Source organism: Prionailurus bengalensis, chromosome E2, assembly GCF_016509475.1.
Source record: "Prionailurus bengalensis isolate Pbe53 chromosome E2, Fcat_Pben_1.1_paternal_pri, whole genome shotgun sequence".
Classification (NCBI taxonomy): Eukaryota; Metazoa; Chordata; class Mammalia; order Carnivora; family Felidae; genus Prionailurus; species Prionailurus bengalensis.
Genome location: NC_057352.1, coordinates 9102078 through 9122366, shown reverse-complemented (window position 1 = coordinate 9122366; position 20289 = coordinate 9102078). Strand labels below are relative to the sequence as shown.

The 20289-nt window shown below is 59.2% G+C and overlaps 4 protein-coding genes across 5 annotated transcripts; all 4 read right to left on the bottom strand.

Annotated features, from left to right (window-relative positions):
- Positions 1-63: 63 nt before the first annotated feature.
- LOC122495274 (lutropin subunit beta) lies at positions 64-1213 on the bottom strand. Its single transcript, XM_043601011.1, has 3 exons — positions 1199-1213; positions 671-916; positions 64-381 (listed from the first exon to the last, which is right to left on the bottom strand). The coding sequence occupies exons 1-3, from the start codon at positions 1211-1213 to the stop codon at positions 139-141; spliced, it is 504 nt and encodes a 167-aa protein (XP_043456946.1). The 3' UTR covers positions 64-138.
- Positions 1214-1837: 624 nt separating this feature from the next.
- On the bottom strand, positions 1838-4861 carry LOC122494842. Its single transcript, XM_043600328.1, has 5 exons — positions 4640-4861; positions 4157-4357; positions 3882-4043; positions 3042-3169; positions 1838-2534 (listed from the first exon to the last, which is right to left on the bottom strand). The coding sequence occupies exons 1-5, from the start codon at positions 4793-4795 to the stop codon at positions 2171-2173; spliced, it is 1011 nt and encodes a 336-aa protein (XP_043456263.1). The 5' UTR covers positions 4796-4861; the 3' UTR covers positions 1838-2170.
- A 1561-nt stretch (positions 4862-6422) lies between these two features.
- NTF4 (neurotrophin 4) lies at positions 6423-9402 on the bottom strand. 2 transcript variants are annotated; one of them, XM_043600326.1, is made up of 3 exons: positions 9151-9402; positions 8011-8134; positions 6423-7366 (listed from the first exon to the last, which is right to left on the bottom strand). In XM_043600326.1, the coding sequence occupies exon 3, from the start codon at positions 7352-7354 to the stop codon at positions 6722-6724; it is 633 nt and encodes a 210-aa protein (XP_043456261.1). In that variant the 5' UTR covers positions 7355-7366; positions 8011-8134; positions 9151-9402; the 3' UTR covers positions 6423-6721. The 2 variants fall into 2 exon arrangements, with proteins under 2 accessions (XP_043456261.1, XP_043456260.1); XM_043600325.1 differs by lacking the exon at positions 9151-9402 and adding an exon at positions 8934-9064.
- Positions 9403-11419: 2017 nt separating this feature from the next.
- Positions 11420-16709, bottom strand: KCNA7 (potassium voltage-gated channel subfamily A member 7). Its single transcript, XM_043600324.1, has 2 exons — positions 15270-16709; positions 11420-14320 (listed from the first exon to the last, which is right to left on the bottom strand). The coding sequence occupies exons 1-2, from the start codon at positions 15822-15824 to the stop codon at positions 13505-13507; spliced, it is 1371 nt and encodes a 456-aa protein (XP_043456259.1). The 5' UTR covers positions 15825-16709; the 3' UTR covers positions 11420-13504.
- Between the last annotated feature and the right edge of the window lie 3580 nt (positions 16710-20289).

Below are 20289 nucleotides of genomic sequence, written 5' to 3'. Positions count from 1 at the left end.
TGTGTGTGTGTGTGTGTACATACTCATAACGCGTACCCTAAGCCTGACAAAAGACAACCGCAGTGCAGTGTGAGAAGCTTTTATTGGGAGGGGTAGAAAAGAGCGGCTGCTGGCTCCAGGCATTGGGGTGAGGGGTCCTTAGAGGAACAGGAGGCCCGGAAGTGGGGGGCGGTCACAGGCCAAGGATTGGGCCCTGGGACCCCCACAGTCGGAGCTGCTGAGGCGGCAGGGCCCGCAGCGACAGCTGAGGGCCACGGGGAAGGAGACCACGGGGTCCACACCAGGCGGGCATCCGGGGAGCCGGACGGAGGCAAAGCGCAGTTCACGGTAGGTGCACACGGGCTGGGGCACAGGGGGCAGGGCCGCCGGCAGCACTCGCATCTGGAGGCCAGGGCGGGGATGAGGGGGGCGTGGTCAGGCCCTCCCTCGAGCTCCGCCCCGCTGTGCCCATCCCGTCGCCCCCCACAGGTGCGGCATTGCAGCCGACCCTCTGCGCTCTTCCTCCCTCCCTCGTGCCCAGCCCCTGCGGGAGGTGGGGGCAGGCCACCCTTCTGTCCAGGCTGCCATTTCCCATTTTCTGTGGGCCTGGTCCTCAGTGATCCACTCTGGAGCCGAGGTGGCAGCACCCATTCCAGGCCCCCGCCCGTCCATCCCCACCCCCGCAGCTCACCATGCTGGGGCAGTAGCCGGCACAGATGGTGGTGGTGAAGGTGACACAGACGGGGCAGGCCTCGTTCTCAGCAGCCAGGGTGGCGTTGATGGGCCGGCACAGCGGCCGCAGCGGCCCCCTGGATGTCCACACCCCACCCACATTCAGCAGCAGCCACAGCAGCAGCAGCCCCTGGGACAAGGCCAGCGTCTCAGGGCCTGCCAGACACCAATACCCTGGGCCCTTACCCTCCCATCCCTCACACGAACCCGTTCAGGGGCCCAGCTCCCCTGCCTGACGTCATCCATTCAGGGCCCATTCATCCCACTTGGATCCCCTGCCCCAATACTCAGGAGCCCCAGATCGTCCCAACCCCACAGATTCCCACCCTCAGGCCGTGTTCCACCTGCTTCCTCCTGGCAGGAAGCCTGCTGGCTGTCCACACCCTTCCAGAAAGAAGCCTCCTCCATCAAGTCACAGGACTCTCCCTCTGTGCCAGCTGTGACCTGGGTGGAGTTGCAAAGGGCCTCGGGGACCCCACAGCCTTACCTGGAGCATCTCCATTCTGGGTGCCTCCCCTATGATGTTTACCTGGTCTTATACTTGCAGGCTGTGGGGGCGGCAAGGCCACTGGGGGTGGCGGCCTGATGGGGTAACCTGGACACTAATCCTTCCGGGGGCGAGAAACGGAAAAGGTCAGGGAAGTGTGCGGGAGTGGCTCAGTGGAGTGGCCCCTGCCCCCACGCCCCGAGTGGCTCCTGCTTCTCGGTGCGCCCAAGGTGAAGCTGACTTCACTGACTCAGTCGTCAGATGCTATGTCAGGTGCCAGCGAAGTCCTGTTGGGGTCATAGGAAGTAGGCTATGGGGAGACCCTGGCCTTGCCCCCGATGGCGTAGCCCCGCCTCCGCCCCTCAGAGTGGGAGCCAGGGCAAGGCTGGAGCTGTCCCTCCAAGGACCCTCGAATGGTGATCGGCTCAGACCTCAACCCCACTCCATCTGCCACACACTGAAAGCCATTCCTGTCCTGTGCCACAGCCTAACCCCGGAGGGGGCGTGGCTTCAATACTGGATTCTGTGCTCAGGGGCGGAGTTCCACCTGTACGCAGACGTGCCTTCCCTCCGCGAGGGGTAGAGCGGGTGCCCCATCTCCCGCACACTCGGGCCCCCGGAGCCGAACCCAGCAATGAGCACGGTTAAGGGTATTTTAACTCTGTCGTTGACTAAGGTAAACTCGCCCGCTCTGTCGTAGAGGGCGTGTCCCGCCCGCGAGCCCACAGCCCCAAAGTATATTCTCCAGGCTCAGCATCCATCCTCGTCCCGGACCCGGTCACCCTAGTCAGTCTCCGGTGGGATTCGTCCGGCTCACGCCTAGTGGGCGGGCCCTGGCCTCCGTCTCCCTCCCACGTGATGGGCGGGCTTCCCGACCATAGCCCCGCCCAGTGTGCCCCCCAGCCGGGGTCTTCCAGACTCGGCTCCGCCCCCGCCCGGGGGCGTGTTCTGGGCGGGGCCGGCGCTGCCCGCTCAGATCCGGGGCAGCTTCAAGCTGCCGTAGCTGGAGTTCTCAGTGCGGTAGGCTTGTGGCACGCTGTAGATGCCCGACACCGGCTTCCAGTGGGGGCCGCCCCAGGGCAGCTCCAGAGGGCAGAAACGATCGAGCCGGAGGAGCGGGTGCAGCGGGGGTCTGTAGGACTCCTGAGCCAGAGACAACGCCCCACGGTGCGGCACGGCTAGCGTCGCCGGGCGGACGTGGGGCACGCGGATCCCTGGCGGCCGAGAGGGGCGCGGACGGGGCGGCCGCTGTGGGTCCCGGCCCCAGACCTGAGGCGTCTTCTGAAAGCTCCAGCAGGTCAGCGAGTCCTTGCGGGGATATCCAGACAACTCCTTCCTGTTGGTGGGGAAGGCAGGAGAGGGAAGGCACCGTTGGATCCCGGGGACAAGGCTGAGGTTCAGACCTCGGCTCCTGAGGAGGCTGTAGACGCGAACTCTGCGTTCCGAGGCGAGGACACCCTTGCAGGACTCGGGGACCCCTTATGAAGGATGGGAGTCGGGGATGTCTAGCCTCGATTCCTGGGCCCTCGAGGTCCTTAAGGGCCGGGAATCTAGAAGTTTCGAATCCTTGGGAAAAAGTATCTGGGAACCAAAGCAGTCCCGCCCGAGACCCTTGGAGCCCCGCCCCCGGTCCAGAACCGCTTCTAGGACGAGCCGCAGGTCTCATATTCCTGAGAGCTGACACTGGGAATACCTGGGCGCTGAAAGAGGTAGGGGCTGGGGTCTGAACCTCTGGTTCTCGAGCGTGCTGGAGCTGAAGACTGAGGATACTGAGTCGGACAGGGGGAGCCGACGCCGGGGTTAGGTGTGCTGGCGGCGGTGCCGAGAGAGGACCCAGACTCACTTCGGATAGGCCCGGAAGTCCTTGGCCGAGGTGGTCAGATAGAGCTGATGGCGGTCCAGGACGCCCTGGTCAGATACCGTGAAAGGCTGGCCGGACAGCTCGGGGTTCTTGGTCCAAGGGATTAAAGCCTGCGGGGGGAGGATCGGGGGGAGGAGGGATGAAGCGAGGTTTCATACCCATCCCAAGCCCGGGGTCCCAGGCTCAGGATCCCTCTTCCTTGGATGAATCCGAATCCTTCCTGACCAGCCGCAAGCCAGAACGCTTTATCTTCGCTCCCCCAAATCAGAGCCCTTATGAGGGTTACTCCAAAATCCAAACACTTGCGGGTCGTCGAACACAAGGCCCAGCCGCCACCCCCCCCCACCGCCCCCCAAAACTTTCCCAGCTCCGCCCCCAGACTCAGCTTCCACGTCCCGCCCCTGGAATTCAGTCGCAGGTAGGACAAACGTCCCTCTTCGCTTCATCCTCTCTCTAAGGAAGCCTAGCGCCGCCTCCCGACCCGATCTGGTCTCCGAATATTCAAGGCCCGCCCCACGTTCCGACCCCCGCCTCAGAACCCCCCTCCCTGCCCCGCCCCGGGATTTACTGGTCGCGGCCCCGGCTTCAGAGCTGCGATTTCGGTCTCAGTCCCCTCCTCCTTCTGGCCCCACCTCAAGACGTCCAAGCCCCACCCCCAGGCTCTGTAACCCGATTCCGTTCCAGACCATTTAACCCCGACCCCAGACTCAGAATTCCCCGCCCCAGGCTCTCCTAGTCTGGTCCCAAGCCTCAAAGCCCCTCCGGCCCCTCCTCAGGCGCTACAGGCTCTGCCCCAAGGTGACAGCGGGTCTTCTCCGCTACCTGGGAGCGGCCTCCGCGGTGGTGGTCCGCAAGCTCCAGAGGCTGGGGCCCGACGTAGAAGGTGGGGCTCCGGTGCGGGCCCGGCCGGCCGGTGTACTGAGCCCTCGTCTCACTGCACTGGTGCTCTGTGACCAGCGGGAGGCGCCAGCCGCGGCGTCTGAGCTGCGGGAAGGCGACGCGGGGACCCAACGTGAGGGTGCCTCGTGCTCCAGCGCGTTCCCCACCCCTGACCTCCTCCCCCCCCCCCCGGGGAACTCTGCATCCCCGCACCTCACCTTTTCTCCTAAATCCTTGATCCCCACAGCCCGCGTGGGGTCCGAAGGCTCTGGGGCCCTGGGCTGTGCGTAGGGCCCGCCGAGGGTCTTGGGCACGAAAGCCGAGCCATAGGTGGTCTCCCATCTGCTGATGACCTCGTCAAAATCCCAGATGTGTAAATCCTGCTTTGCGGCCGGGGGCAGGGGCTCCGCGACCGTGGACTGGGGACAAGGACGTCGGCTAAAAGGATTCAAGTCTGGCCCGCGAGCCCTGATCTCTCCCCGGCAGTCCTCAACCCTTTCCTCCCAGGCGGCCACGTTCGCTGGCCCCTCCTCTCTCAGACCCAGGACTCTGGGACCCTCCCTCCTCCTTCAGTCAGAGAGGAGCCCGAGCGCCCTATCCGCTTTTCTCTCAGCAGGTGTCTGGATCCCCAGGCCTCTCCTTCAGACACAGGAGTCTGGGCTCCCAGTCTCCTCCTGGCCAGGAACCTAGGGTCCTCTTACCTGCACGGTGGGCGGGGGAAAGGGAACAGATGGGATAATGTGGTGGGCGACACCACTGCTGGTGAGATGCCAGGTGGGCCAGGATCCAGGCACCTCGGTCCCAGAGACTGGGGACCATGGCAGACCATAGCGCACAGCCAGGGTCGGACCAGCCATGGTCCCACCCCTGTGGGGGTAGCCCAGCGGGAGCAGGCTTGTTGTCGCTGTTGCCCCAGGTGACAGGACCCGCCCACCCTGAACCCAGCCAATGGAGGGCCTGCAGGTGTGTGGATGGTTGGATAGAATGAGAAAGAGACCCAGGCAACAAGTGACAGGGACTTGGAGAGAGGGGGCACAGAAACGCTAAAGAAGTGGAGAAGAGTCCCAGAGAGAGAAGGATGGCCAGAAAAGGGGGCGGAGGGGAAGGGGAAATAGATCAGAGTTTTAGGGAATCTTAGAGACACAGAGGCCACCCACTGCCTCAGGGAACCCAGAAGAAACACCCCCCCCCTTTCCTACAGGGTCTCAGCTCACTCAGCCCCCTCCTCCCTCTGCCAGGCCTGCCTACCTCAGGGGTAACGATTTCCAGACTTCCCCAGGGCTCTCCCTCCCTCCCCGCGTCTGCTGAAGGACTCAGCCTGGGCTTTGGCTTCGTGCGTCCTGCCTGCCTTTGATTTGGTTGAAAACTTCCACCTGGATATTGGGGGTGGGTGAAGAGGGAGAGACCCACAGGCAAATACACAGGGAAATACTTAGCAAAAGACAGAAGGGAGGCGATGTGGAGAGAGCTTTGAGGAGAAAGAAAAATGCACTCAAGAATGGGTGAGAGGCACCGAATGAGAAACAGAGGTAGAGAGCTACTGACCCAGAGACAAGAGACAGGAAGAGAGAGGTGGCAAAAAAAAAAGAGGGTGGGGAACCACAGATCTAGAAACACGGAGATGTAGAAACAGAGGCAGCCAGTCCCCGCCTGGCGCTGCCACCCCTACCCTTCCCAGGGGCCCAGTCTGGGTTGGTGGGGGATGGGAAAATTGGTTCTAAAAGAATGTGTGTGTGTGTGTGTGTGTGTGTGTGTGTGTGTGTGTGTGTTAAGTCTTAAGATATGGACTGGTGATACATGAAGGGTTACCCCTGACTTCCCTTGGTACTTCCTCACTTTACAGGCCATTTCATCAAGGCCTCTGCCTCCTCGGCTCCCATTCTTTCAACCCCACTGACCCATTCTTCAGATGGGGAAAAGTGAGGCTACCTTCTGCAGCCTGGCACAGGGTCCCACTGACCCCCCTCATTCAGGCCTCCGGGGCCACTTCTCCTTTTGGATTTTCCTGGCCCATTCACTGTCCACATGACCCCTGATTCCAGCCAGGAGTCAGGTCAATTGGTCAGAACCTCGTGCCACACTCAAGCTGGACACTTCTAAGGTCTATTTCTTTCCCAATATGGGTACAAGTTGGGGCAGAAAAGGGAGTAGAAACCTGACTCCGGCTCCCCAGTAGGGCCAAATTCGCCAGTCTCCTGACCTCCGGTCAGTCAACCTTGCTTTTGCTCCTTCTGTGACGGGTGGCTCACTACCTCAAAAGAGAACGTTCGAAGCCAACACTTGCCCCACGTGACCAAGTAAGATTTCTCATTCAAACCCGACCTCCCAGCTACTTGCCTATGTGTTCCAGTTTTTATGCTCCCCCACCCACTTCTTGACAGATCACTTCCTCGTCACTCTCTCCAGGGTGAGCAAGATGTCTTCTGAGATCAAGTGGTTAGCAACCGAGAAGCCAAGGGCCTCTGATGGTCGAAGCCACTAGAGTTGATCTGACAAATTGTGTATTAGCGCTGATAAACAGTAGACACTCGGCAAAATTGGGCTATTATCATCATCATCATTACCCTCAAGTTCATCCAGGAGAACTCCTACTCATCCTTCAAAACCCCATTTGGTTCCACCACCTGTCTGGCACGGATTGAGCTCTCAGAATCAGAAAGCTGTGATTGTGTGACCATTTCACAAGTTCCCAAACTGAGGCCCGGAGCGGTCAGGCCACCCCTGAGGTCCCTCGGGATCCAGCCGTCTTCTTCCTCTGCCTGCCCAGTTCCTGGGCATGGGCCTCAGGCCCGACCAGTCCGGCTGAGGAGCGTGCAGACGCAGGCAGTGTCAATCCGAATCCATCGCCAGCCTACGCGGCCCTGGGCATCAGCGGTCAGTGCCCGCACGTAGGACTGCTTGGCTTTGCACTCAGATACCCAGTGCCTCCGGTCCACACCCCGGCAGCCCCCTCCTCCCCCACCGGGGCCACCTTCCTCGGTGCTGTCAGCCTTGCAGCGGGTCTCGAAGAAGTACTGGCGGAGGGGACTGCCACCAGCCGCGGGAACCTCGCCCAGCACCTCCACCTCACGCCCACGCAGGTCCACGGCCGTCCGGCGGTCCGTCACCCAGCCGCTGACCGCATCGCACACAGCCAGCTCTCCCCGGCGACTTGCGGGTGCTGTCTCGCTCGCCCCTCGCCGGCTGCGGTTGGCAGGGCGGCCTGCGGGCTCCCCAAAAGCCCCGGCCTCCAGCAGGAAGAGCAGAGGGGGCCCGGCGGGGGTGCCCCTGGACAGGACTACTCGGGGGGACAGGAGGTCCCACTCAGGGGCTAGAAAGGGGGGCAGTGGTAAGGGTGGGGGGTGGGGCTCCATTGGAACGCTGGGGAGGAGGAAAAGGAGGAGGACGGGGAGGGAGCAGGAGGGGCTGAGGAGCATCTCGCTGAGCACCTGAGGACGGAGGGGAGAGCCGGCATTAGAGATGGGGTAAAAACTGAGTAGGGGACGGGGGACAGCAGTTGGGAGCTCCAGGCGGACCTGGATGCCAGAACCAGGGGGAGGCCCTTGTTCTAGAACCTTAGGAGGGGGACCTTATACTCTGGGACTTAGATACTGCCCAGCTTCTAGATTAATCATAATCGTTCTACTACTATTGCTAATAATAGCCAACAAATCAACGAACGGAGAAACACAGGCTGAGAAGTGAGTGACTTATACCAGGCCACACAGCCAGCAAATACCAGAGGTAGGACTTGAGCCCCGTCGGAACAACTCCATTCTGCCTCTTACCTCTACACCCCCGAAGAACCCTAAGTCCCGCAGCCTAGAGGAGGTTGGAGGCCTCAAAATGCTGAGAAAGGCCATGTTCTGGAATCCTAGCAAGACCCAAGTTCAGCTCAAAGCTGCCACTGAGAAGGCGAGACATTTCCTCTGCTATGCGGGGCCTCAGTTTCCCTGTCCCAGAAATCGGCCAGGGGCTGGGAGATAGCGGTGAGGGCGTGGATGCTTCAGTTTTTCTGCAATATTCTGGAAGTCTCTGGTTCTGGGAAAGAGTGGTGTGGAGGGGACTGGGAAGCAGCAGGTGGTTACCAGACCTGTCAGCACCTCCTCCACCTCCAGGCTCCAGGGCTGGGGGCCCCCAGGCTCTGGGGGGCCCCGGTGGGGGACACAGGTGGTCCCCTCCTTCCTGACATCTCAGGAGAGGGTAGGGGCAGCCACCTAGGGGAAGAAGGGAACAGGCAAGTTATATGGGCAAGTGGGGGGAGGGGACGCGAACACTCCCCTTCTCTGTGTTCCTCTGAAAGTGTAGGGTACCCAGGAGTCAAGGCCGCGCCCCCTTCCCTGGGGCCCCTTCCCTGACCAGGTGATGGCTCCTGGCTGGGATGGGAAGCAGATGGGGGAGGTGTGGGGAGGGGCGAGGAGGGCGGTGGGGGAGGGGTGGGAGGGGTAGAGGAGGCTGGAAAAGATTACATCCTCCACGGCCCATTCATCTCCCAGACAGGGCGGGGGCGGTGCTCGTCTGGACCCCCGGGTCCCTGAGGGCCCACACTCAAGAAGCCCTGGGTCCCTGAGGCTGCTTCCTGGAATGTTCTATCCTCACAGGACAGGCCAGGGCCCGTCCGACACTTCTATTGCACATACCTGGAGTGGCTGCCTGCTTTGGCTCGGAGATGGGGAAATGGAAAAAGGGGTGTGAAGGGACCCAACCACGCTGATCCAACCTGGACCCGGAGTGTAGATCCCCAGCTACCTCCTCCCTCAGACCAGAAAGTCCTAGCTCCCAGCTCCCACCTCCCCTGATCAGACCCTAGAGCTCTGGTTCCCAGCTGCCTCCCCTTTTTCACGAGTCCATGATCCCCAGCTCCCTCTCTCACATGCAGGGGGCCGGGAGCCCCGCGCCCCCCTCCCTCGGACCAAGGAGTCCAGACCCCCCCCCCCGCCCCCAGCGCCCTCCTCCCTCGGACCCGGGAGTTCTGGAGTTTAGGACCCTCCTCCCCAGGGACCCCCGAATACGTACTCCCAGGCCCCTCCTCCCAAAGAAGATTTAGGCCGGGGGGTCTGGTCTCCCGAGACCCTGACGGGGGCGAGCGGCTGCATGGCTGGAGCACTTCCCTCCTGCCTCAGTTTCCTCCGCCAAGCCCCGCCCCCGCAGGCCCCGCCCCCGTCCCTCCCTACCCGGGGGCAGGGCGACCCGGACGCCGGAATCCCGGGGGAGGAGGCGCCGAGGCTCTCACCTGGGGCGCCCTCTTCGGCTCCTCCGCTGCCCCTGGCGCGGCGCGGCTCCTCCTCCCGCTCGCTGGCTGCGGGGACGCCCGCTCGCCCGCCGGCTCCTCGCTGCACACGCTCCGGAGGGCCCGGGCGGGGGCGGGGGCGGGGCGGCGCCCGACGGCGGAGGAGGGGCCGGGGGATCCCGCCTTCCACACGCGTGCCGAGACCTCGGGAGCCCGGCCTGGCTCGCTCAGCTCTTGGCCCGCCTCAGCCCCGGGAGGCCAGGCGCCAGCCCCCTTCTCCCTCAGCCCCGGCAGCCGGGACCCCCCCACCCCCAGCCCCCTCCTCCCTCAGACCCAGGAGTCCCGGCCCCCAGCCCCCTCCTCCCGCAGAGCCAGGAGCCCTGACCCCCAGCCCCCTCTCCGTCAGACCCGGGATTCAGGTCCCCAGCCCCTCCTCCCTCAGACCCAGGAGTCCTCACCCCCAGCCCCCTCCCTCCGCAGACCCAAGGCTCCTGACCAGCAGCTCCCTCCTTCCTTAGAGCCAGGAGTCTGGGCCTGAGATTCCCTTGCCTTGTGCTGCCAATTAAGTGTCAATCCCTGGGCAGATTCCCCCCCTCTGCTCTCATCCCCACTTTCCCAGGAGCTCCAGGCTAGACATTAACCAGCTGGACTTGGGCAGCGATAAGGCCCGAGGCCCAGGGAGACAGTGGATATGGGGGAGCTCTCCCACAGAGTCCTGTCTGCTGGAATTTCCTGGGTGGGGACTGAGGAGAGGGTCTGTCCTGAGCTCAGATAAGAGAAATTCAAGGTATTCTAGGGCACAGAGACAGCCAAGGGTATGACTTGGGAACACGATGACCTCTGCCCAGAGAAAGAAAATGAATAGTGAGGGACAAAGGGAGACATGGGAAGGGCACATAAACAGAGAGAAAGGGGGGACAGAAACCCAGAGAGAGAAGACCCGGAGAGAGAAGGGGACAGAATCCCAGAAGGGGGACGGAGACCCGTTGAAAAGAGAGAGACCCTAAGACAGAGGTCAGACGGAGTCCTGGGACCGGCAGAGCCCTTCACCCCTCCCCGGGAGCTATTTCAGGAGGAAAGCTGATGCCCATCTGGGGGGGGGGGGGTCATCCCATACCCCTCCCTCGGCCTAAATATAACATGGCAAGGTGGCAGGAAGGGTGTCCCTGGATTAGGGTGTTCCCTCCTTTTCCCCAGCCTAGCCAAGGCAACATAGAAGGCGCCTACAGTTGTTTATTGGGGGGCGGGGGGGGGGAGGGGCACTTTCCAGCCTTCGAGTGTCCCCTCGGGTCACCTCCATGACCTCTCCCGGCTTCTCCACCTCTTCCTTAAGCACCCAACACATCCCACCCCCTACCAGAGAGACTCTAAGTAACTTCCAGCCTCTGATGGAGTAACACAGGTGAGTTTTCAAAGAAAAGTAAAACACTCTCTGTGCCCCTCCCTCTGGATATCTGGCCCTTCCTCTGTGGTTTGCCTTCCAGCTTCTGTGGATCCCTTCCCTCCCCCCCCCCCACCGACACACACACACACACACACACACACACACACACACACACACACACCGGCCTCTGACCCCCTCCCAGGTCACTGCCCTCCTTCCACCTGCTCTCCCTCCTTCGCCTGGGTGTCCTCTCTCCAAGTCTTGGCGCCTCTCCGCATGGGCTTTCTCCTCTTTGGGTCTCTGTCCTGGGTCCTGGACTCCGCCTTGCGTCTGTCACTGTGAGGAGGTCTGTTCTCCAGTTCTGTCTCCAAACGTGTCTTTCTCTCCATCTCAGAGAGAAGTGACTACCTAAACATTCTATTATTTTCTATCTTTATCAAACCCTGCCCACAATAATCTGTACTTTCTTCCATCGCTCTGTATAAAAACGTGGTTGGGTTAAATCGGGGGTTTCCAAACTGATTTTTTTTTCTCTCTCTCTCAGAGAGGGAGAGTGTGCACACAGGTGCAGGGGAGGGGGGGGCAGAGGGAGGAAAAGAGAGTGAGAGCATCTTAAGCAGGCTCCACACTGAGTGTGGGGCTCGATCCCACAACCCTGGGATCACGACCTGAACTGAAATCAAGAGTTGGATGCTCAATAGACTGAGCCACCCAGGTGGCCCTCCCCCCGAGCCACGCTGAATTTCTTAGCTGCATTCTGAGTTGCCAAGAGGGACCCCATAGAGGTGTGTGTCCCTCAGACCAGATCCCCTCGGATGCCTCACGTTGAATCTAGGTAAGTTGCAAGTGGGGGGTGGGTGGCAATAGCTAAAAATAACAACAACAACCTTCTGTAAACCACTGGTTTTAATAAATTAATACAAGTAAAGTACTTTGAATGATGCTTGGCACATAGGAAGCCCTATATGTGTTAGCGATTGAAGCATCCTGCGTCCTCCTCCTCCAAATGCCCTTTGAGTACCGAAAGTCCTCTGAAAATGTTTGGCTTCGTGACCTAGGGTAACACCTTCCCCTCTGAGCCTCGGGTACTTTGTGAGAAACGAGGCTGTAGGATCCAAGGAGGACCCGTGCCTTCCAGCAGGCTGATGCGGCCGTGGGGTCAGGCAGCCTGCCCCCAGTCCTGGACCCTGGGGGTGTGCCACGAGACCTTGGGAAGCCACCCCCGTGATCTAAGACGCTGGTTTCTCCCCTGGAAAATAGAGTGGACCCCCCAGTTTGTCTGACAGCCTTCCTCAGCTGTGGGAGGATGGGGTGGTGCGCCCTGATTTGAGATCGTTGTGATTCTGTGGAAGACAGACTGTGCGAATCTCTTGGGTGCAGAGGCGCTGACTTTTTCTGCCTTTTTCTTTCTTGGTTACCTTTCTCTTGGGGGCGCTCCGGTCTGTTTCTAAGTCTGATGTCTGTCCCTCTCTGGGTGCCTGACACTCCCCCCCCCCATCTCTGTCTCCCACTCTTGATCTCTGTCTCCCTCTCCCTTTGGATTTTCTGCCCCCCCCCCTTCTTCTGAGTCTCTGTCATTCCCTCTCTCTGGGTCTTTGTCTCCTTCTCCCTAAATCTCTCTTCCTCTCTCTTCGGGTCTTTGTTCCCTCTTCTCTGGGTTTCTATCTCTTTCTTTCTCTGAGTCTCCATTACCTCCCAGGTCTCTGTCCCCTCATTTGTGTTTCTGTCCCCCTAACATGTCTATACACAGTACATACAGTTTGTCCCCTTTTCTCTCCCCTTGTGGCTCTGATCTCCGTGTTTGCAAGCAAAGCTATAGGAGAGGACAGACAGATCGAGAGGGTTTGAATGGCAAAACGATGCAGGTGTAGGGTAAACGGAAGGAGCATCTGCATCTCCCTAGCTCCCCCAGAGGCCCTCTGCGTGAACAACTGAATCCACGGATCCAGAACCCAGCCCTGCCCCTTATGGTAAGTGACATCAGGCATGTCAGTTCAGTTCGTCTCTCAGACTCCATAACCCCACACTTGCTCCCTGATACATGATTCCCCCCCCCAAGTGCTCTTATTCTTGGGTCCTGGTGCTACCAGTAAATGCAGAACAAACCAACATGGCCCTATGGAGCCCATACACACAGTCCAACTCAACCTAACATTCCTACAGGACTCACAATGACACAACTTGGTGTAACTCAACTCAGCACGGCCCTACAAGACTCACGTGGTTATACAATTCAATACGGTTCATCTCAGTGTAGCCCCCTAAACTTCCAGCTATGTAACTTTACGCAACTCAACCCAACAGAACCCTGAAAGATTCCCACAGTCATACATTACAACCCAACTTAACGTGACCTGGAAAGCTCACATGCGACCACTTGACTCTTTGGATTTCTACATGACTCACAAGTTCACAGAATCTAAAATAACATAGCCCTACAAGAGTCACAAAGCCACACAACTTCCAACGTGTCTCAACTCAACTCCACAACACCATGCATGAACATGCAGTCAGTCCCAACGATGCCGTGGATGACCACCTCACTTGACCCAAAATGGCCCCAGGGGACTCATAAAACCACAGAATCCTGCACAATGCAGTTGGACAAGATTCGCCTAGACTCAACAACACAGCCCAACCCAGTGAGGACCTAAAAAACACAACCATGGGATCAAATCTATGTCAACACTTACCACAAAAGGCTCCGTAAGTCTTGCACAACCCAAAGCAATTTAAACCAATGGAGTCTCTCCATCAACTCAGTATAACTCGTTGCCATTCACGGTCACTTAAGGAAGTACCCATAGGAGCTGCCAAACCGCAACTCAAGACCCAACAAGACTCAGTGTTCCCCAACTCGTTACCACTTAACCTAGTTCTTCCTCTACCCAGCCCCCTCCCCCTAACCTTCCCTTCTCCCCCTCCCTCCCTCCCTCCAAGGAAACGTGAGGTCCTGCTGACCTCCACAGTCCCTCACACTTCGGTGACCATGTGTTTCCCAGGGGGGGCCCAGAGTGGAGGCGGTAGCTCAGGCATCTCTCCGTCCACCAACCCCCCATTGACCTTGCCCTCCAGTGGGCCACAGGGCTGCGTGTCCACATGGCTGTACATTCCGGCCTCTTCGCCCTCTGTCTCCCGGTGGTAAAAGTAGCTGAAGTTGGAGACGATGACCGGCACAGGCAGGGAAATGGTCAGCACACCAGCGATGGCGCACAGAGAGCCCACTATCTTGCCACCCACAGTGACGGGTGCCATGTCTCCGTAGCCGACTGTGGTCATGGTGACCACCGCCCACCAAAAGGACTCAGGGATGCTGGTGAAATGGGAATCTTCCCGGTCGGCCTCCGCAAAGTAGACCGCGCTGGAGAAGAGAACCACACCGATGAAGAGGAAGAAGATGAGGAGACCCAGCTCACGCATGGAGGCCCGTAGTGTCTGGCCCAAGATCTGCAGGCCCTTTGAGTGCCGGGACAGCTTGAAGATCCGGAAGACGCGCACCAGTCGGATAACTCGTAGTATGGCCAGTGACATGGCCGGCTGGCCCACGCCCCGTTGCCTGGCTAGCTCGGTGCCTAGCGCCACAAAGTAGGGCAGGATGGCCACGAAATCGATGAGGTTCATCACGTTCTTGAAAAAGGCCGCCTTGCTTGGGCAGGTCGCCAGGCGCACCAGTAGCTCAAAGGAGAACCAACAGATGCACAACGTCTCCACCATAAAGAACGGGTCATCGAAGGGCATGCGAGACAGGGTTCCAGGCACTGGGCTGGAGCCATTCAGCCGAGCAGGGAACTGCAGGGAGGAAGGGGGTCAGAGAGGACCACACCAAGACTGGAACACACTAGAACGGCCACATTTATGGTTTAAATGTCCAACCGCTTCTGTGCAAACTGGTCAGTGGTCACTGCTCCCAGGCCTCCAGTGCCCCAGCTGTCCTAGACTCCTTTCCAGAACCCTGGGGATCATCCCTGCGTGGCTGACTGTAGGGTCCCTGATCCTTCACTGGTGGGGGCCTCCTAGAATGGTGCCTGAGTGAGACTCAGTCTCTTCCTTCCCAAAGTCCCACCGCAGCACTGATTTTCCAGATGGGGAGTGTCGCCACCCTGGTCCCACTTCCTCGTGCTCTGCCCTCCCTACCCCCAGCCCAGACTCTAATGGTTAAAGGCCTTCTCTGAACACCAAACCCTGCCCTCATGGCCCTCAGCCTGACTTTTTTTTGTGCTGGGTTGCTCCTACCTCAGCCTTCAGGCCTCACTCTTCTGTCTCCAGCTCCCTCCAGCCCATCCTTCTCTTGCTTACAGCCAGCCGCACGGACCCCTGATTCTTCAGTCTCTCCTCCCTTGCTTCATTTCTTAACGTACCTGTCTTCCCGCCCTCGGCCAGCCCGTTTCTCACCTGCCTCAACCCCACCCAGTGATAGGAAGGTCCTCCTATTCATATCCTCAGGCCCCTAAGCTATCCCTTCCCGGCCCCCAGCCCAGCTTTTAAAGGTAAATTCCCCTGGTCAGGCCCGGTCCCTGGGTTGCCCACCTCTCAAGCCTCCTGCCCCACCTGTGATTGGCCACTCCCCCAACAAGCCCCCCCCCCAATGCCCCGCCCGCCCATAGCCAGGCCCCACCTTCCCGAGAGGCCCCGCCTCCCAGTGCCCCTCACCCCCGCCTTGTAATTGGCCAGATCCCCGTGGACCCCGCTCAGCTCCTCCCAAGCCCCGCCCCTCTCCACCCAGGACACGCCCCCTCACCGGGCCGGCAGCCGCCACCGCAGCGAGCCCCGGGTTGTCGCGGTCGTTGCGGAAGTCGGGCAGCGTCTCGAGGCAGAAGACGACGATGGAGACGAGGATGACGAGCACGGAGACGACGGCGAGCACGCGCGCGGCCTGCGAACTCTCGGGGAACTCGAAGAGCAGCCAGAGCTGGCGCGCGAAGGCGCGGCGGGGCAGGGGGCGCTCGGGCGGCAAGGGGCAGCCCTCGTCCTCGCGCAGGCGCGCCAGCGCCGCCGCGCCCAGCCCGTAAAAGGCCACCTCCTCCAGGAAGACGTCGAGCGGCACGTGCGCCGGCCGCCGCAGCCGCCCGCCGGACTGGTAGTAGTAGAGCACGGCGTCGAAGCTGGGCCGGTGCCGGTCAAAGAAGTACTCGCGGCGCGCGCAGTCGTAGAAGCGGCCCCGGCGCGCCGGGTCCCCTAGCAGCGTGTCCGGGAAGCGGCCCAGCGTCCGCGCCCGCGTCTCGAAGCGCAGCCCGGCCACGTTGAGCACCAGCCGCTCGCAGCAGCCGCACGGCGGCGGGCACCGCGGCTCCATGGCGCGCGCAGCCCCGGCGACCCGCGGACGGACGTGTGGCCCCGACGCCCGACCCGGCCCGGCCCCGCCTCGGCCGCCGCCGCCGCCGCCGCCGCCCCAGGCTGGTGTCCGGTGTCCACGCGTAAAAATAGCCCGGCCGTCCGGCCAGGGCGCGGGGGAGGGGGCGCCTGACCCTGGAGGGGCAGAGGGCGGCCGCGCGCCCTCTGCCGGGGCGCCCGCCCTCCCCCCCCAGCCGCCGCCGCGCTGAGCTTGCGTTCTCCGCGCGCATCCGCTTTCGGGTCCCCGTTCCCTGGGTTTCGCTCTCGTCCGGGACCTCTATCCCTCGTCTCTCCGGGTTTCCGTGTGTGTCTCTCGTCTCTTTTTGTGAATTGCCCAGCCCCTGCGCTGAAGTCACAAACTTCCACGTCTTTCTTTCTGTTATCTTCTACATCTCTGCGTCTGGCTATGTCTTCATTTTGGGTGTCTGTCAAGGGGTGTATCTCTTGAGTATCTCAGTGGGTCAGTTATCTCTGAAGACTCAGTGCTTGGGGGTCTCTGTCAGTAATCTGTATCTTGGTCTGTCTGGATCTCCGTCTTTGACGCTTGTATCTTAGGGGTGTGTCTGACTATCGCTGTCTCCCTTGCTATCTGTCTCCCCCCTCCGTCGGAGTCTCTTCTCATGATCTCTTAGGACTCTGTGTCTCTCTGTCCCTGGGTTTCCGGGGCGGGGGGGGGGGGCTCCCCTTTGGGTCTGTTTCCCTGTGTTTCGGAGTTATGGCGAGTTTCTGTCTCAGGGCCTCTGGAGGACTCCGAGTCTCTGGAGTCCTCTCTCTGAATCTCTTTCTGACTAAAACTGTAGATCGGCTCTGCCACCGGCCTGGTGGTTGTCCCGTCCTGGAGACGCTCCAGCAACTGCAAACCGTGAGCCTGTGCGCCCCACACCCGGTTCCCTCGCCGAGGTCTCCCCCTGTCTTCTCGGTCAGACATCCCGAGACCCAGGGAAGCCTGAGCTGTAACCCTGGATAGTGGAAACAGAGGCTGAGCCTGCCAGGAACAGGTGGGGGGTGGGCTGGGGAGATGCCGCAGGGTCACTCGAAGGGACCAAAGGACAGACAGACGATGGCCTTCCAGCCACCGGTATCCTATGACACCGCGTAAAAATAGGCTTGGGGGGAAGTGGTGGGGATAGGTTACCCGGACTCCAGGGAATGGGGTCCCGCGCGCCCTCTGCTGGGCAAGTGCAGAGAAGCACTAAGGTTACTCCCTCCGAATGTAGGCCCTCTTCCGTGTGTAATTTCTGGGAAGCTATGTCACCATCCTTCTGGATTTCTGTGTCCCTCTTTCGGGGTCTCTGTCTTACCTCTCTCTGCGTCTATGTCTCTGTCATTCTCAGAGACCCACAAGGAGACTCCTTTCTGTGGGTCTCTGAACTCTGTGAACTGAACCCTTCTCCCTGCAGCCATGCCTTACACCCTCATGCCTTACACCCTCATACCTTACACCCTCCTTAACGTACAGGTGCTCCGCCTTGCCGTTTCTAGACCATTCTTCCTCCCTCTGACTTTTAATTTTTTTTTTTGATTTTTTTTTTCAACGTTTATTTATTTTTGGGACAGAGAGAGACAGAGCATGAACGGGGGAGGGGCAGAGAGAGAGGGAGACACAGAATCAGAAACAGGCTCCAGGCTCCGAGCCATCAGCCCAGAGCCTGACGTGGGGCTCGAACTCACGGACCGCGAGATCGTGACCTGGCTGAAGTCGGAGGCTTAACCGACTGCGCCACCCAGGCGCCCCTTAATTTTTTTTTTAAGTAAGCTCTATGCCCACCATGGGGTTTGAACTCACAACCCCAAGATCAAGGGTCTCGTGCTCTACCCGGCCAGCCAGCCACCCCCTCCCTCAGCTCTTTTGAAGCTTAAGCTATCCACGGACACTTCCCATCCTTCCCTACTGAACTCACCCCTTCCCTTCTGGCCACTCCTAGTCTTTCATGGAAGATTTGAGAACCTGGCTTCCTATCCCCCCTAAAACTACTGTCATAGGGGCGCCTGGGTGGCTCAGTCGGTTAAGCCTCCGACTTCAGCTCAGGTCACGATCTCGTGGTTCTGAGTTCGAGCCCCCATCTGGCTCTGTGCTGACAGCTCAGAGCCTAGAGCCTGCTTCGGATTCAGTGTCTCCCTCTCTCTCTGCCCCTCCCCTGCTTGCACTCTGTCTCTTTGTCTCTCTCTGTCTCTCTCTCTCTCTCTAAAGTAAATAAACATTAAAAAAAAAAAAGGCAACTTTAGCCCCACTCTTTTCCTTGGGACACCTGCCCAGGCCAGGCCAGATGGTGAGGTCCACGTGGAGAGGACCCTGGGTTCCTGGCTCCTGGCCGAGGCTAAACTCACAGTTGATAATAGATCAGGCTTGTGAGTGAGCCATCTGAAGGGCCACGTTCTCCTGCCCCGCTGATGCTCCGGGAGCAGAGGTAAGACCTCCCTCAGCCCCCCACCCCCCCACCCCCCTCCAAACCCTGCCCTGGTCGCAGACCTGGGACTGTAATAAATGATCTTTGTTGTTTTCAACCACGCAGGCTTTGGGTGGTTTGTCAGACACGCTGTGGCAACAGATAACAGAAACATGGCCTCTCGGTACACAGAGCCCATCATGTCACCCATCGTGCTCTCTCGCCTACCCCAAGCCATCTACGTTCTTTTTTTTTTCTGGAAGTTTTATGAAGCCGCAATTCACATACCATAAAATTCACCCATTTCACCTGTGTGACGCTGGGTTTTTTGCGTGTTCCTAAGAGTTGCGCATCCCTCCAATCCACTTGAGAACATTTTTGGTAACCCGCAAAGAAACTCTGCACCCCTTATCTGTTACCCTCTCAATGTGCCACCCGCACTCATGGTCATATGCTCGTCCTTGTCATTGCCGGTAACGACATGCCCTCCAAACAAACTGTTTTTATCATCCCGTCAACTGAATTGAGAAACTTTTGAGCCTGCCGGCACATCACAGTACATTGACCCTGTTCTCTTTTCGTTTCCTTTTTTCAATTTTTTTTTTTTAACGTTTATTCATTTTTGAAAGAGACAGAGCGTGAGCGGGGGAGGGGCAGAGAGAGAACGAGACACAGAATCCGAAGCAGGCTCCGGGCTCCGAGCTGTCAGCACAGAGCCCGACGCGGGGCTCGAACCGACGAACGGTGAGATCATGACCTGAGCCGAAGTCGGACGCTCAACCGACTGAGCCACCCAGGCGCCCCGACCCTGTTGCCTTTTCATTATCTCTGGCTCCCCCACCTTGTCCCCACTTCCCTCTTTCTCCTGCTTCCACTGTTCATGGGCCACCGATAAAATCCCTCACTTTCCTATGTCTTAAACTCCCTTGCCCTATGACCCCCTCCAAGGCACCGTTGTAGCCGACCTCCAAATTGGTAAATCCTTCTCTCATCTACTCTGTGCCTGGCCCTGGGGGGCCTGGACGGGGGCTGGACCTTACATCCCAAGCCCTGCCTGCGACCCTGGTACGTTTCCCTCATCAGTATGCCCTCTGCCTCCCCAAGATGGCTGTTACCCATCTATGTTCTTAAATCCCCCATAGCACCCTGGCCCTCCTCACCCTCAGTAAGCGGATCACCTCACTCATTCTACTGAAAGCACAGAAGTTACCAGAACCCCTAAAGATGTCTACCTCCTAATCCCAGGGACCTTTGAATCTGTGACCTTATATGGCAAAAGTGGGACTTTGTGGATGCGATGAAATCAAGGCTCTTGAGTTGGGGAGATTCCCCGGATGATCTGGGTGGGCCCAATTAAGGGTTTTTATAAGGGGAGGGTGGGAAGGTCAGATGCATAGAAGATGTGAGGATAGGAGTCAAGGTCAGATGGAAAGGATGCTACAATGCCAGCTTTAAAGAGGGAAGAAAGGGGGCACCTGGGTGGCTCAGCCGGTTAAGCATCCAACTCTTGATTTCCAGCTCAGGTCATGATCTCATGGCTCATGAGTTCATTCGTGAGTTGGAGCCCCTCTTCGGGCTCCATGCGGACAGCATGAAACCGACTTCGAATTCTCTCTCTCCTCTCTCTGCCCCTCCCCTGCTCTCTCTCTCTCTCTCTCTCTAAAATAAAAATAAATATTCTTAAAAAAAAAAAAAGAGAGACAGGAGGGGAAAGGCATCTGACTCGCTCAGTCGGTGGAACGTGTGACTCTTGATCTCAGGGTTGTGAGTTCGAGCCCTAAGTTGGGTGTGGAGATTATTTAAAAATAAAATATTTTTTTTAATGTTCTTTAACATTTATTTTTGAGAGAGAGAGAGAGAGAGAGAGAGAGAGAGCATGAGCAGGGGAGGGGCAGAGAGAGAGGGAGACACATAATCCGAAGCAGGCTCCAGGCTCTGAGCTGTCAGCACAGAGGCCGACATGGGGCTTGAACTCACAAACCGTGCGGTCATGATCTGAGCCGAAGTCGGAGGCTTAGCCGACTGGGCCACCCAGGCGCC